General features: G+C 44.1%; 1 protein-coding gene across 2 annotated transcripts; it reads right to left on the bottom strand.

Annotated features, from left to right (window-relative positions):
• LOC106548067 (uncharacterized) lies at window positions 1–11688 on the bottom strand. Of its 2 annotated transcripts, none has more exons than XM_087711627.1 (4): window positions 11487–11688; window positions 6822–7567; window positions 3756–3882; window positions 1–1252 (listed from the first exon to the last, which is right to left on the bottom strand). In XM_087711627.1, exons 1-4 carry the CDS (start codon window positions 11581–11583, stop codon window positions 147–149), a joined length of 2076 nt encoding a protein of 691 aa, XP_087567753.1. In that variant the 5' UTR covers window positions 11584–11688; the 3' UTR covers window positions 1–146. The 2 variants fall into 2 exon arrangements, with proteins under 2 accessions (XP_087567753.1, XP_087567754.1); XM_087711628.1 differs by having other exon boundaries at window positions 3768–3882; window positions 11487–11687.
• Between the last annotated feature and the right edge of the window lie 1126 nt (window positions 11689–12814).

The following is a 12814-nucleotide window of genomic DNA, read 5'->3' as shown; positions in this document are numbered from 1 at the left end:
TCAATCTCTTTTTGTGATTTTTTTTTAAAAAGGAGACTTTATTATTTTAATCCTCACAGTGCACTAAAAATACTCAAGGGCGTCTCCACCTACTATAAAGGGGAGAACGAGGGTGATCATTCTTAGGTCTACTCACGGACACACACCTATACAGTGTGCACCTTTTTATGTTTTTTAAGATCAGAGCTGGAAACGAAGCGTTTGGGGCACTCGGAGCACTCGTATGGCTTCTCCCCCGTGTGGGTGCGCTGGTGCGTGATCAGGTTGGCCTTGACGCTGAAGCTCTTCCCACAGTAGGGGCAGCTGTACGGCTTCTCCCCGGTGTGCCTCCGCTGGTGCTGAACCAGGTGCGCCAGCTGGCTGAAGTTGTTGCCGCAGTACGAACAGTTGTATGGCTTCTCGCCTGTGTGCACCCGCTTGTGGGTCAGCAGCCGAGAGTTCGTCACGAAGCGCTTCCCACACTCCAAGCAGGGGTACGGCTTCTCCCCCGTGTGGGATTTCTTGTGGATGTTGAGGTTGCCTTTCTGGCTAAAACTCTTACCACATTCGAAGCACTGGTGCGGTTTCCCCCCCGGATCAGTTTTGTCAAGACTCGGAAAAGGGGTTTCCCAGGAGAGCCTCTTCCGGCAGGGGGTGCCTTTGGCCGGCTTTTCTCCCTTCGGCGGCGCTCCCAAGTGAGCAGAGCTGGGCTGAGGCAAACGCCTGCTCTCGGGGCTTTTCCTCTTAGCCTTACACTTGCAGACCACCTCTTGGTTTTCGGGTCCTTCTTCGTCCCGTCTTAGGGCGGCGCTACGCTTGGGCAAGTCACTCTCACGCGGCCAGCCTTTTGATGGCAGCTCTCCAGCACCGGCTTTCTCCTGCGTCCCTGAGCTTGGCTTTTTAGACAACCGTTCCTCACAAGGGCTGCATCGCTGCACTTTCTCAGTCTGTACCTTCCGATTCTTAAACAAACCCAGGCTTGGACATAGGCCATTTTCAGCCACGGCCTTGGTTGTCATTGTCTTCTTATTTTTCTTCTTCTGGCCGACGGGTGCCTCTTGACAGCTCCTCTCACTTTCACCCAAACGGCGAGCCTGTTTTATACTTTTCCCTGGGTAATGCACCTGGTGGCTCCTGTGAATCTCTTCTAGCTCAGGATTGGATATCAACTTTCCTGTGATTTTTTCTAAAGGGATGCCCCACTCCATTGGCTCCGATATTCCCAGCAGAAGCGGGTTTTGCTTCTGGTTGTCCTGTGCAGACTCCTTAGGTTCTGAAAGAAGCAAGCAAATAACCCATGAAAAAGCATGAAGATTCATTGGCTAGATATTCAAACTGAACTTGCTGGACAGGTCAAAGGACCGCCTTCGCCCTAAGCCAGGGGTGGCAACCTTAGACACTCAAAGAGCCACAAAGATCCTAACTGGAAGCCCCTCCCCAATTCAATTTTGGAGCAGACTGAAAGTCCGGTTCCCCCATCATAGTCTCCTCCTAGCGCAGCATCCTTTTTCCTCTACCTGTCCTAACCGAAAGCCCTATCAACTGTGGACCTGACTGGCGATAGGGAGCCACAGCAGAGGGATGAAAGAACCACATGTGGCTCCAGAGCCGCAGGTTGCCGACCCTTGCCCTAAGCTACATTGTAACAGATGGAAAACCCCTGACCAGCAGGTCTATCCAAGCTTCTGATTATGAGAGGCAAATGGCATGGTTTTTGCAATTTGTTAACTAACATAGTCACTTTGTATTTTAATTTATCATCTCTCTTTTAAAAATGATGTTCAGGTTTATTAGCTTTTAACATTCCTAAACTGATAAAACAAGCTGGAGACTAGCTCCAGATAAGAAAAAGTTGGTTAGTACAAATTGAGGTCTGGTTTATCTCTTTTCGTAAACTCCAAACAACCTTTTTCCTTACAATTTATACGCCCCTTCTGACGTCAGACCTCATTTTAATGAACCTGTGTGGTATTACAGGATGAAAATATGTAACATGTTTGACCACATGCAACTGATTTCCTAGGCAAAGGGGAGGTTATTTTTATCATGTGTAAATATTTTATTTTCATTTTCATTTCATACAGTCACATATATACTGTGCATAACCGGGGCCATATAACATTGAGCAATAAACACAGCCATCCTTGTCAACATCCTCTCCAATCAGATTTCCTCTTGCATTTTCTTTGTTAATTATAAAAAGGAGTGAAACAATGGGTCTCAAGGTTCTCTCTCTCCTTTTTCATAGAGAGATCCCACTTTATCAGGGTATCCTAATAAACATTTTTTAAGTGATCTTCCGATTCAGTTACTTATTGGGAAGGTAAACTGAGGGAGAACCTAGGGTGAGATTTGGCTTTCAGTTCCCAAGAATGACTCCTACCAAACCTGGAGCTAAAAATATAGCAGAGTATTCTTAATATTCACAACAAGCCCCACAATCTACTTTACAAAAGTCTTCCAACCCCTAAAGGATTCTGGAAGATAGAAAATTCAGTCTTTGGAAGCTGAACTGCAAAAAGATTGCCTAGTCAAAAATTTAAACTATAATTTATGCATTGCAATGAATGTATTTTTCACTTTTCAACTCAGTGGAGTAACTTACTAGAGAGCAGTTAAGTTTTTTAAACTTTTAATAATTTAAAAATATGTGAATCCCACCTCACCCTTTTTTATTTTAGTAGTAAATGTGATTTATTTATTAAACATCTCTCCTTCCTAGCATATTTCCACATGTGCAGGGTCCATTTTTTATTTATTAAACATGATGGCCTAAAATGCATTATCGAAATGTCATATTGCTATAAGCTCTTTTTGTATGTTATGCTAAAGATTACTAACATTTTTCTAACATTTGTTCTGATATTTTTATATGAAACGGTTATTCTTTCCCAATCTCAGCCATTTTAAGCTGTGTGGACTTCAATTCCCAGAATTCCCAACCAGCATTGTTGGCTGAGATATTCTGGGAGTTGAAGTCCACACAGCTTAAAATGGCTGAAGTTGGAAGACACTGCTTTACTATTTCAGCCACCCAGAATTTCCAAGACATCCCATTTCCTATTTACCCCCAATGTTCTATAATTTCCCCACAACTTTTATTATTTTACTTTTCCTGTTCACTACTTGTAATCTTTTCCTGCTGAATATTTTGAGATAGGTAGGGAGTATAACTGCAAATGTTAAATGCCCTCCCAAGACAGCTGATACTTTTCCTATGCTGGCTATTTTTTTGTTCTGAAAATGTTCTTTTTTCTCGACTCTCTTGTATTATAGATGCATCTGGCATGCTGGCTATTTAACCTAGGAATTTCCCATCAAGGCGTTTGAGGGACAGAAGGCTGGGGAAGATGGTATATAGGAGCATATGCCATGAGGTCTCGTGAAGAAAAATAATATATTGTGTGCACACACAGCAACTCCAGTATCACAAAGCCCTGAGCCACTTCCTGCCAGGGGGAAGAAATCCAGTTTTTTAACTCCAAAGAAGAAGAAAATAGTATCCGTGTCCCATTGTTTTCCTTTGAATTATTTCATCAGAACAGATTAGACCAATCTTCTCCACATGTCCAAAGGCTGATTGGCTCTAAGTATTGATCTTTACTACTGAGTAAAAGAGATCAACAACTGCACAAAAACTGGACAGGCGTTACTTCCCACAAATTATAGTGGCAAATTCTGGATTTCAATTAAGGTTTATGCAAGATAGTGCCACCCCCCCCCCCCCTTTGTCTTTCTTGGGCCTGGTTTCTTGAAGAAGATGTTGATAAACAGACCTTCGGTCTTACCCAAGACGGCTTCATCTTCCTCCTCATCTATGGAGATACAGCTTTCCACAGTAACTGAGGGATCACGTTCAGATGGGGGGGAATTCACCAATTCCTCCTCTAGAAGTCCAGGCACCTGAAGGAAAAAACACAGCAAATGTGCCTGATTAGCCAAGATGTAGGCAGAAGGCTTTGATATGGTCAGCTGCTTTAAAAGAAATTAAGCAAGTTTGTTTGGAAGAGAATCAAGGATCCTTCTTCAGATTTTTATAATGGGGAAAAAAAGGATGATCATATAACTGTCTTCCCCTAGGTAAAGGTTCACCTCGCACATATGTGCTAGTTGTTCCTGACACTAGGGGGCGGTGCTCATCTCAGTTTCAAAGCCAAAGAGCCAGCGCTGTCCGAAGACGTCTCCGTGGTCATGTGGCCGGCATGACTAAATGCTGAAGGCACACAGAACACCGTTACCTTCCCACCAAAGGTGGGTCCTATTTTTCTACTTGCATTTTACATGCTTTTGAACTGCTAGGTTGGCAGCACTAGGGATTTGAACCGCCGGCCTTTCTGGTCGACAAACCCAGCATTTTAGCCACTGAGCCACCATGTTCCTATATTCTTCCCCTACGTATCTCCAAATTCCTTTAGTCCAGAGGTCTCCAAACTTGACAGCTTTAAGATTTGTGGACTTCAACTCCCAGAATTCCCTAGCCAGCTATGCTAAGGAAGCTAGCATAGCTGGCTAGGGAATTCTGGGAATTGAAGTCCACAAGTCTTAAAGCTGCCATGTTTGAGGACCCCTGCTTTAGTCCAATGAACCAAACTTCCATTGTCACAGCCAGGCCTGCTTTCCAACTCATCAAAAAATTTCCTGATTATACTCTTTTTTGGGGTCATTCGGTTTTCGACCGGAAGTCCTCAATTTACAACTATTAGGAATTTTATTTGCTAAGCAATGCAGTCATTAAATGAATTGTGTCCATTTTTCAGACCTTTCTTGCTACATTAGTTAAGTTCAGTGTATCTGGCTTCCCCCACTGACTTTACTTGTCAGAAACTCCCTGGGTAGGTCACAAATGGCTATCTTGTGACCCAGGGATGTTATAAATTCCTGCTAGTTGCAAGAGCCTCATTTCTGATAATGTGACTGAAGGAACACTGTAAGTCACCCAGAGTCACTTAGTTGAGTTGGGCAGCTATAGAAATTGAACGGACGGATGAAGTCATTTTTTTCACCCCCAACAAAACATACCTTTGAACAGTGACTAAACAAATGATTGTAAGTCAAGGACAATCGGTACTTTACTTTCCAAAATAACATTCAATAGCTACTCTGCCACATCTGCCCACTCGTTTTGGGAAGAGGGTAAGTCACATCTACTATTTCTACATGTGCCTTTTTGGCATCTGTTTTTGTATTGAACCACCAATCCCAACTTGTTCCTATTTTGACTGTTCATTGATTGTATGTCAGCCTGCATTTTTGCTTTCTTTCAAACTTGCTGCCAGCTGCCATGGAAACTGTGTGTGTGTGTGTGTGTGTGTGTGTGTGTGTGTGTGTGTGTGTATGTAGCACTGGGTATCTGGGATAACAAGCATGCAGGAGGTGGAAGTGAAATTTCTGAGAAGCTATGAGAAGGCCTGGTCTCAGGGAGGCCAGGGTTGTCTAGCAATTTTCAAGGCCAACCATCCAGGCTTCGAAATGTAGGAAGGATGAACGGTTCCCCTGGACCAGGGACTCCCCAAAACATTTTTCTGACTGATGATTGAACTCTGGTTGCCTGACTACTGGGTGGGGGGATGGCTCTGCGGTTGTTTAACTCATTGCTTTCCATGAATTTTCTTTAGATCTTGCCTGAACTTTGCTGTATTGAGTTCGTTCCTAGTAAAAGTACCTTTTCTCTAATCTATGGAGTCAAAGGGTTTTCTTTCCTAGGGATTGAACAGAGGAGCCCTGATACTGTAGCTAAATCAAAACAAACAGATAAAATTATTGCTTTATGCTCCTTGAAGTGCCCTAAAAATGCTGGTAAATCCAGTCCTCAATGCTTTGTTGTTGCTTCGGTTGGGGCAGCCCAGATTTATATGCAGTTCATTAAAAAAAGGCATGAGAAGACATATTGCAGAAATGTAGGACTACCTATGTCATCCTGCAAATGGTATAAACCAGGGGTCCCCCAACCCTGGCCTTTCTACTGGCATGCCAGAAACCGGGCCGCACAAACAAGCGAAGCCCCATCCGTGGGTTGCAGGCAGCACATGAAACCATGCTCCCCTCCAGTTCACAGAAAAACCTCTCTCCACTGAACCGGTCCCTGGTGCCCAAAAGGTTGGGGGCTGCAGGTATAAACCACCAGAGATGTCATAATATTAACATAAATTTAAGTGAATGCAACAGACTGCACAGGTGGAATAACTGCACAGAAATGTATTTGGTTGTCTCTTGAGCCCACTAAACGGTTCATCACGTCAACATTTTGTCAGGCGTCATCCCAAAGGTTTCTTTTCTTTAGATTAAACATACCCAGTTCCCTTATCCTCTCCTTGGGGTTTCACCTTGATCAACCTCCCTGGATGCCTTTCTCTGAACAAAATTCCAGTTTTTTTGGATGAACTTTCAGGGAGTCTTGGTGGCTGGGTTCACACAATTTACTTAAACGTATGCTGCATTCATACAATTATTGTTATTAAAGCCTAAACTGAATCCGGAGACTGAGCTAATTTAAAAAAAACCAGAGAGAGCATGTTGTGCATTGTGCAAACCCATAAGGGATCTCCTCAATGCAAAATAGATGGAAACTACTACTATTAATTCACATGATTTGGAAACAATATTCCTGCTGTCTGCAACCTCAAACTCTTATTTGGCTTTTTCACAGCAGACCCACATTTAGAAATTAAGGGCCACAAGAATTGGCAGAATTTGAGCCACATTTGGTTGCTAAATTATATACCCTAGAGAGAATACCTGGCTATATTTTGTAGACTTTCAAGAAGGCCACATTTTGAAGTCCCATCTCAAAACTGTGACATTGGAAGAGCCTGTTGTAGGCTGTCTTTGAAGCACGCTCCTACCTTTTGTTTACCAGACTCCGTTTCTTGCAACCGGAGGAGGAACTTTTCTGCTAGGGCCAAGGCCTGAGAACACGTGGCCGGACCACCTTTACAGACCCAGATCTGCATCTCCAGTGGCAAGATGGTCAGGAACTGCTCCAGGATCACCAGATCTACAATTTGTTCCTTGGTGCGCCTCTCCGGCAGAAGCCACTGGCGACAAAGCTCCTGGAGTTCGTTCAAGACCGCTCGAGGGCCCTCGATTTCCTGGTAGCAGAAATGCCGGAAGTGTTGGCGTTTTATCTCCAAGCTCTCAGGGTCAACCTCAGTCGAGGTCTGCTCTTTCAAAGGCCCCGATCTTGTCAAGTTCTCGGGTGCTTTCTGTGGTTCCCTGCTGAGGCCCTGCACGATGGGCCTCCCCATTGGACGCCCTTCCTTGGACAACTGGTTGGGCTGCTTCATCATCCGATAGGAAGCCTTGAATGCCATCATGTCCTCCTCGGAGACCGACTCGAACAACCGGGATGGTCTCCAAACAGAGTAAAGAGAAGGCACCATTGCCAATCCTTTCTGATGTTGAGTTTTCTGGCTCTCTTGCAGGCCTATATCCAGTCCCTGCTTGTTTTGCAGTAGAGCTGCCCCAGTCAGGATGTTTTTTGCAGTTTCCCCACGGAGAATATGAGAGTTTCTTTCCCCTTGGTTTGCGTGGAGCTTTGGACTCCACAGGTGACACGATGCCATCTTAGTTGCTGGCTGGACAATCTGAACTGGAAAAAGAAAATTGCCTAATGATGACTGCAGTTTGATGTCCACTCTACATTTCAACCCTATGTTGTACTTGAAAGTGGCTTTTAAAATAACCTAAATACTTTAGGGAGCAGCTAATGTCAGGCAGATTGACCTCAAAGGCTCTAGTTTTATCCTCAGACTATAAGTAAGATTAGGAATATGAGAAGATGAATCTTCTCTATAGGATATTATGAGAATTGTGATAAGATTGTGGGAATGCAAATCACTGCTATACCTTTGTACAAGCAAGAAAGAATGCCAAGTTTGTGGCCAGTTCAGAAAAAGGCAAAATTCCACAGGAATCCTGAGTTCTAAATATTTATTTTAATATAAATGTTTCAGATACTCTTTTCCTTCTCTTCTGGGACAAATTTCATTATTCTGCTAAATAGAAGGGAGAAAAATCACTGCATTAAAAAATGATTGGATTCTTTCAATGCTTTTTCTCACCCACCTAATGCCAAGACTATTTGTACTTCAGCAGAAATACATATTAAAACAGTCATCTACAGGTAGTCCTTGAGTTATGACCTCAATTGAGTCCAAAATTTAGGCTGCTAAGTGAAACATTTGTTAAGTGGGTTTTGACCCATTTTAAGACTTTCCTTGCCAAAGTTGTTAAGCGTATCACTGCATTTGTTAAGTTAGTAGCATGGTTAAGTGAATCTGGATTCCCCATTGACTTTGCTTGTCAGAAGGTCACAAGCTGATCACATGACCGCCCCCCCCCCCGACACTCCAACCCCATAAATATGAACCAGTTGGCAAGCATCTGAATTTTGATCATGTGACCTTGGGATTGCTGCAATGGTCGTGTGAAAAATGGTCAGGTCTCTTTTTTCAGTGCTGTCGTAACTGTCACTAAATGAATTGTTTTAAGCCGAGGATTGCCTGTATATCAGTTTTAATTTGGGTCCACACACAGGAATTAAGTTGGGCTTTTTCAATTCTATGATACTCCTATGCAAGCAGAATCTTCCAGGTCTAATCACTAATGCAGTGTTTCTCAATCTTGGCCATTTTCCGACTTGCAGACTTCAACTCCCAGAATTCCCCAGCCAGCAGGTTGGCCAGAGAAGTCTGAGAGTTGAAATTGGCGGTTCCACCACAAATGCGTGCACAACAAAAGCGCGCCTGACTAAACCGCGGTGACAAAACCACGTGACGAATGAGCGACTAATTAGCCCTAAAGCGCGCCAACAGAAGCGCGCTGTAACGGAACCCTAAACCTAATCCTAAACCTAACCCTAAACCTAACCCTAAACCTAACCCTAAACCTAACCGTAAACCTTACCTTAAATTAAATCGCGCTTCTGTCGGCGCGCTTATGACGTTCACGCTTTTGTCGAGTCACGGAAATTGGCTAGGTTGAGAAACATTGCACTGATGTCTCTAATTACAGAAATCAGAATGATTTATCAAAAAAAATCTATTCCAACTTACCTGAAAATCTGTAAGAGGTTCTAACCCTTTGTGATTACTCTTATTGTTTTAGCCAGAGCAACAATAATTTTGCACCCCTCAATTTAGAGTGCCAAAAAAGATGCTTGCAAAGAAAACCACAGAACAGATTTTTAGGAAGGAACGACTACGATTTCAACAACTACGATTTTTTTTTTCCTGACACTGGGGAAAAAAATCCTTGTACTCAAAATGGAATGGGAACCACCTTGGTCTTTAATTCTAAGATTACAGTTGCATAAGATGCCCAACCAACTCAGCTACTATGTCAGAGAAAACAGCTGCCACTGCGAACTGGCACTAAGCTTTCAGACAACCCATTCAAACCAGGGCAGTTTTACACATACACACTGCTGGTAGAAAGTACACCAAACAGCATATCTTCTGGCTTCTTTTTATTGCAGTCCTGGATCCCATAGTGGGCCTGATTGTGATCAGTACTACTGCGGACAAAACTGGGGGAAATTTACCAATCCTATTTTGTACATCCCATTTTCCTCTGCTCCATTTTCCTGGAGTTTATGTTTGTGGGAAAAAAGGAAAAGAGAGATCGAAAGGTCCTACATTACAGTGGTTCTGATTTTTGCAGGGCCATTCCAGGTCAATCTCTGCATTGGCACCAGGAGGAAGAAATTAATCCGCTGTTAATGCTCTTGCCCCAATTTGCTTGGCCTAACTAGCAGGTTGACTGGCTGGTGTTTAGTGTAACCGCCTAGAATCCCAGAGCTGTTTGGAGCTAAAAACTAAATCCATCTTCATACCCTACTACCTAAATAGTTTAGTTCTGTGGTTGCATGGCACAGGTTACCTGAGGGACAGCTGCAGGAACACAGTCTTGCTATTAACAATAGATGGGCCTTGAGGATTTAGTAAAAATGGAAATAGATCTTTGAATAGAAGATCTTGGGAGAACTCAGGAGAAAAAAAACCCCACAGTTTATCCCTCATCACTGTATAATCAGTGTAGCCTGGGGTGGATAAAAAGTAGATTAGGATCTATTATTCCACTATTGGATGGGTTTGAATAGATCAGCAGGGGTCTCCAATTGCTACTTAAGGAGCAAACACCAGACCAGTTAATCCAAATTCTGAGAATACCTTTATTGTAGAGATGGAGAATCAGCAAAGTTATTCAGGGCAACTCCCAGCAAACCTGACCATTGTGAGGGATTGTTGTAGGACATTTAATATCTGGAAGGCTGACCATTTCTGCTTTATTAGGCCAACTGATACTTTCCAAAATACTTTGTAACTTTCCAAGATTCTTTATTGGGCAACATAATTTTAAAAATCCAGAAAAAAAGGATAAAAAACAACGCTTAAGTTTAAGAGGCATATGCCCCTTTCCTGATTGTTTCATCAAAACCATTGCCAAAAAAGGTCCTTTTTTCCCTTTTAAAATGAATTTTGGACCTGTCATTTCTACAACAGGGTAAACATTGATTTGGAATCAGGAATCATATTTTTTATTTTTTTATATCCGTTTGGCTGCAGGCACTTCAGCTGTTTTGTTTTTTAAAAGATGCTTATGAAAAATAAAATAGGGGTTTCAGTCCTTTAGAAAGCTATTAAAAACAATTTAGGGAAGCTCCAAAAATTAGGAGAAAATTAACCAGTTAGATTGTGGATTAAAAACTAGACTCCTGATAGTTTTCATTATTGAATTTATCTACAGCTCTCTTTATTTTGAATGTTACACCGGATGCAGGCATACAATTCATTTTATTTTGATCCAGTGTACGTTTTGAATAAAGGGATGCATTCCAAGTTAAAAGTTAAGGCTGATTTAGAAATATTCTGGGATAGCAGCTTTTGCACGGTTTTATACCTCCCCTGCGCTTTAATAATACCATTCCTATGTGTTTTGATGTTTTGTTCATCATTTTCCACTCAATGGCTAATGTTTACCAAACTCGGATTACTGAGCAGGTGGGAAACTTGGTTGTTTATATCACTCAACCTGAAATCATTACGGACCTTAGTAAAACTTCTGGACAAGCAAGGGCAGGATTGAACCTAAGTTGTTTTTTTTCTCCCTCTCTCCCTAAGTGCGATCTTATTTCCTGATCAAGGATCCCGGATCATAAGTTTCTTATTTTCTCTCTGGAGGGGGAGGGGGGGCTTTAAAAATCACACCCGAAAGTCACGGGAAGAAAAATCGACCCTGCTCCGAAAAAAAAGGGGGGGCACATCGTCACACAAATCATACACACCGCCTACTCAGGAGGTCTTCCAGCAAGGGTGGCTTGCAGCCGAGCAACTGCGCGCAGGGCGGCTTTGCAGCCGAGCAATGCTGCAGCAAAAGCGGGCTGCCTGCTGGAGCGGCTGGCCGGACTACAACTCCTATGGTGCCCGGCCAGATCTTCTTTCCCCCTGCCTGCAACCCTTGCAAAGCCTCTCCCCCAGCCCGGGCTTCCCCTCCTGGCCGGCACTCACCTTCCCTTTGCAGCCTTTGCATCGCGCCTCTCCGCCGCTGCATCCCAACTTTCAGGAATGGGTGACCCTCTCCATGGCACCCGGGATGGAGAAGCATACAAAGGGCAGCTTCTCACCGAGGGAGGAAGGAGCCGGAGCCAGGACAGGAAGGAGGAGGAGGAGGAGGCGGCGGCGGCGGAGACGACGACCCTTCCCACCCATTTCCACCCGGCCCCCCCTCCCCTCCCGCCACAAATCTGGACCTTTCTAGGCAGGAGAGCTCGGTGCCTTTAACCTTTTGCGAAAAGGGAACAGGCGCAGGCGCGGGAGCGCGCGGGCACCGGGGGGGGGGGGCGGCCGAGCGAAGCCCTGCGGGGGAGGGGGGCGCGCGGGCGAGTCCGAAGGACTGGCACGTGCCCGGGTTTTGGCGGACGCGCGAAGGCGGGGGGGGGGCGAGTTTGCGTGGAAGCCGCCGTGGCGCTGGGCACGTAGTAGATGGTGTGGGGGAGGGAATAGAATAGAATAGAATAACAAGAGTTGCAAGGGATCTTGGAGGTCTTCTAGTCCATCCCCCTGCCTAGGCAGGAAACCCTACACCACTACAGACAAATGGTTCTCCAACATCTTCTTTAAAACTTCCAGTGTTGGGGCATTCACAACTTCGGGAGGCAAGCTGTTCCACTGATTAATTGTTGTAACTGTCAGGAAATGTCTTCTTTAGCTCTTAAGTTGTGTCTCTCCTTGATTAGTTTCCACCCATTGCTTCTTGGCCTATACTTGTCCTCCTTAATCCCTGTGGAGGAGCATTGCCCATAACTCAGCGCTTGCATTAACAGCCAACCACCCAAATTTCTGTGCCTAAGCAAAGCGGTGTTTAAGCAAGCGTTGCTGCATTTTACGACCTTGTCTTGCCACAGTTGTTCAGCCTAGCTGAAAACAGTAACTGTGAGAGGGACGTTGGAGTCCCAATCACTTAAACATTAGCCAGCATTGTGCGGCAGCAGCCAAAAAAGCTAACACAAACCTTGGTTGTATAAACAGAGATGCATAGGATCAAAATCACATGAAGTATTAGTATTGCTTTATAAAGCCTGGATTGGATCACACCTGGAATACTGCATCCAATTTTGGTCATCACATTACAGAAAAAGATGTTGAGATGCTTAAGGGCCTGGAGACAAAAACATGAAGACTAGCTACAGGAATTGGGTATGTCTGGTCTAGTAAAAAGAAGGATGGGAATATGGTAGCAGTGGGGATATTTGAGAGGCTGCCACAAAGAAGACCTATTAGGTCGACCTATTTTACAAAGCACCAGAAGGCAAAACAGTAAATGAAAGACAGAAACT

Source organism: Thamnophis sirtalis, unplaced genomic scaffold (genome assembly GCF_051295495.1).
Source record: "Thamnophis sirtalis isolate CommonGarterSnake01/CBP01778 unplaced genomic scaffold, rThaSir2_p1.2 scaffold_3, whole genome shotgun sequence".
Classification (NCBI taxonomy): domain Eukaryota; kingdom Metazoa; phylum Chordata; class Lepidosauria; order Squamata; family Natricidae; genus Thamnophis; species Thamnophis sirtalis.
This window is presented reverse-complemented; position numbering and strand designations above follow the sequence as displayed.